This window comes from Aplysia californica, unplaced genomic scaffold (assembly GCF_000002075.1).
Source record: "Aplysia californica isolate F4 #8 unplaced genomic scaffold, AplCal3.0 scaffold00189, whole genome shotgun sequence".
Lineage (NCBI taxonomy): Eukaryota > Metazoa > Mollusca > Gastropoda > Aplysiida > Aplysiidae > Aplysia > Aplysia californica.
Window position 1 is genome coordinate 723,227 of NW_004797459.1, and position 2,403 is coordinate 725,629.

The following is a 2,403-nucleotide window of genomic DNA, read 5'->3' on the forward strand; positions in this document are numbered from 1 at the left end:
TCCATCCATCCATCCATCCATCCATCCATCCATCCATCCATCCATCCATCCATCCGTCCGTCCACCCTCCCATTTTTCTATCCATCTTTTTCCTGTCTAATCTCTTTCTTCCCTATAAAACATGTCGCACTTCTTTTCTTTGCAACGTACTCTGTAGTGACATCTCTCATCTTCGGCACATATCTTATTATGATCTATTTGTATTGCAAACGCCGTAAAACTTTTCCTTAAACTACAACAAAGAAAAACATAATCCATCTTTCTCTTTGTCCATCCTCCTGTCCACCTGCGGCCTTACCATCCACCTGTCCATGCCTTTACCCAGTCACTCATCCGTCTAAAGAATCACATTCTGCGTTCATTGTATTCTTTTGTGTTGTTATTGTTTAATGTTTTCTTTCATATGGCATGCTCTTGTTACCCTTTCTTGCTTTTAATGTTCTTGTTTTTTTTTCTTTCGTTGTGATAGACACATTGACAGCCCCCCCCCCCCCCTTTCAGAAAAAAGGAGGAAAAGGGAAAAAAAAGGGGCGTGTGGGGGTATTTAACTGTCGTGTGGCATGCAACTGTGCACCTGTAGTGCATTGAAGACTTTGTATTTATGTACATAGTGTGTACACCTGTGTGCTTACAACCTGGAGAGAATACTGATCATGGCGGTAAGCGTGTTCAAGACTCTTGGAATAATAGTTGGAACTTTAAAAAGCCAACGTCGTTGTTGGTGATCTTATCTATATGTCGGACGTTTCTTCTGTTTCATTTGTATACTTTATGTGACATGGACCAGTGGCCATCAACCCTCAATCAAGTATCAACTTTATCTATATTATGTAGATAGTGGGCGCTGTGGGATGGTGGCCCTTATAATTGTCGGCAGCATTATAGTCTGTTACTGTGTTATGGGGACATTGCATTTCATTTGATAGATGAGGGAAATGTTGATCGCTTGCTTTTTCTCTAAAGGATTTGTCTCTTGTTATTATCTGATTAGCTGGTGATGCCATTCTCTGTTGTTTTCCTTCTGAAAAGTTGGGTTTAAAAAAATATTTCTCAAGACGATGACCCACTCAAATTTTCATGAATTATAAGCTACTTAGTATAATGTGTAAGTATGTTCGTGTCACAGACTGTCAGTGGTAGATCCTACTTTTTTTCTTTCAGTCTTCGGTTTCTATGTGTCTTTCTGGCTGTTAGTGGGTGATAGATGGGTGCTCTGGTTTGGTTTGCTCCCTTTTCCCCCTTTCAAACTACTTCTGTCATCATTATTTCTCCATTTTTAACATTTTGAATGTTTTGTTGTATTGCAAGTGTGGTGAAACTCGGATTAGATCTGACAATCTTTCTTGCTTTTCCCCTTATCTCCAGCTGACAGTATTGAATCAATGTGATTGTCCTTAGCCAATCAAAGCCATGTTCTTGGACTAACAATATTTGTGGTATATTCCCAGGGGTGTATCGCGGAGCAGAGTATCGAGCACTCGTGTGGCCTGAAGACAGAGAACAAACCGTTAGAAGACGACGTGTGGATACATGACCCCAATCATCACCTGTACCATCAACAGCAGCATCACTGTCATACCCACGACCAGCTTCATTTGCAGCAACCACCTCCACATCTTCTCCACCATCACCATAGACATTCCCCACAGCAGTCTCAACAATGTGCCAAACATTCTCAGGGTTATCATACTACACAACCTACTGAACAGGCGGACCAGTCACAACAGCAGCAGCAGCAGCACCAGAAACACTGTTCGTCGCCTTCTGTTGACCAATGTGGCGCCGAACAATACCACCATCAACAACAGCAACAACAACAACAACAGCAACACCAGCCACAACAACCACAACAAACACACACACACACACACACACACACACACACACACACACACACACACACACAATCTATGTCCCCCATCCCTCCCCCTCCCTTGTTTCCCCTGCACCTCCTTCTCTTCACATTCCCGTAGACGACATGACGACATGACACAGCTCACAAGTTAAGAAAGCCTCACCTTGATGAATTAGCAATGTCCATTAAACTGTTTTGCCCAAAGTCCTAGCTGCGTTTAAAATGGAATTGTGGAAACCTAGCCGAACAAAGCGAACGTTGCAATAATGCGTGGAATGTGCCCCAATTTAGGAAAGTTGTTGTGTATTTTTAGAACAGAAATAAATAAAAGGACGATGATTGGTGGCCTAAACTCTTAGGGGACATAGCAGACACATTACTATTATGTGTTGCGGCTAGCTGTAATGAACCGCTCGTCAGATTTCGGGCACAGGAAGTTATTGATAATATCATCTTAAAGTTTGTTCGTTTGTTTTGCTTTGAATGAAAAGGGAAAATCACATCTATTTTGGATAGAAGTACAGTAGATCTATTTCTGATTGAAGGAG

At 41.9% G+C, this 2,403-nt stretch overlaps 1 protein-coding gene across 1 annotated transcript in view; it reads left to right on the plus strand.

The window, feature by feature from the left end:
* Positions 1 to 2,403, plus strand: part of LOC101853620 (centrosomal protein of 170 kDa protein B) — a gene marked incomplete in the record, with an annotated part of 149,958 nt that overhangs the window by 38,395 nt on the left and 109,160 nt on the right. Inside the window, 1 exon segment of the mRNA XM_013082702.2 lies at positions 1,449 to 1,766. Within this exon segment, the coding sequence (XP_012938156.1) occupies positions 1,449 to 1,766 (318 nt within the window).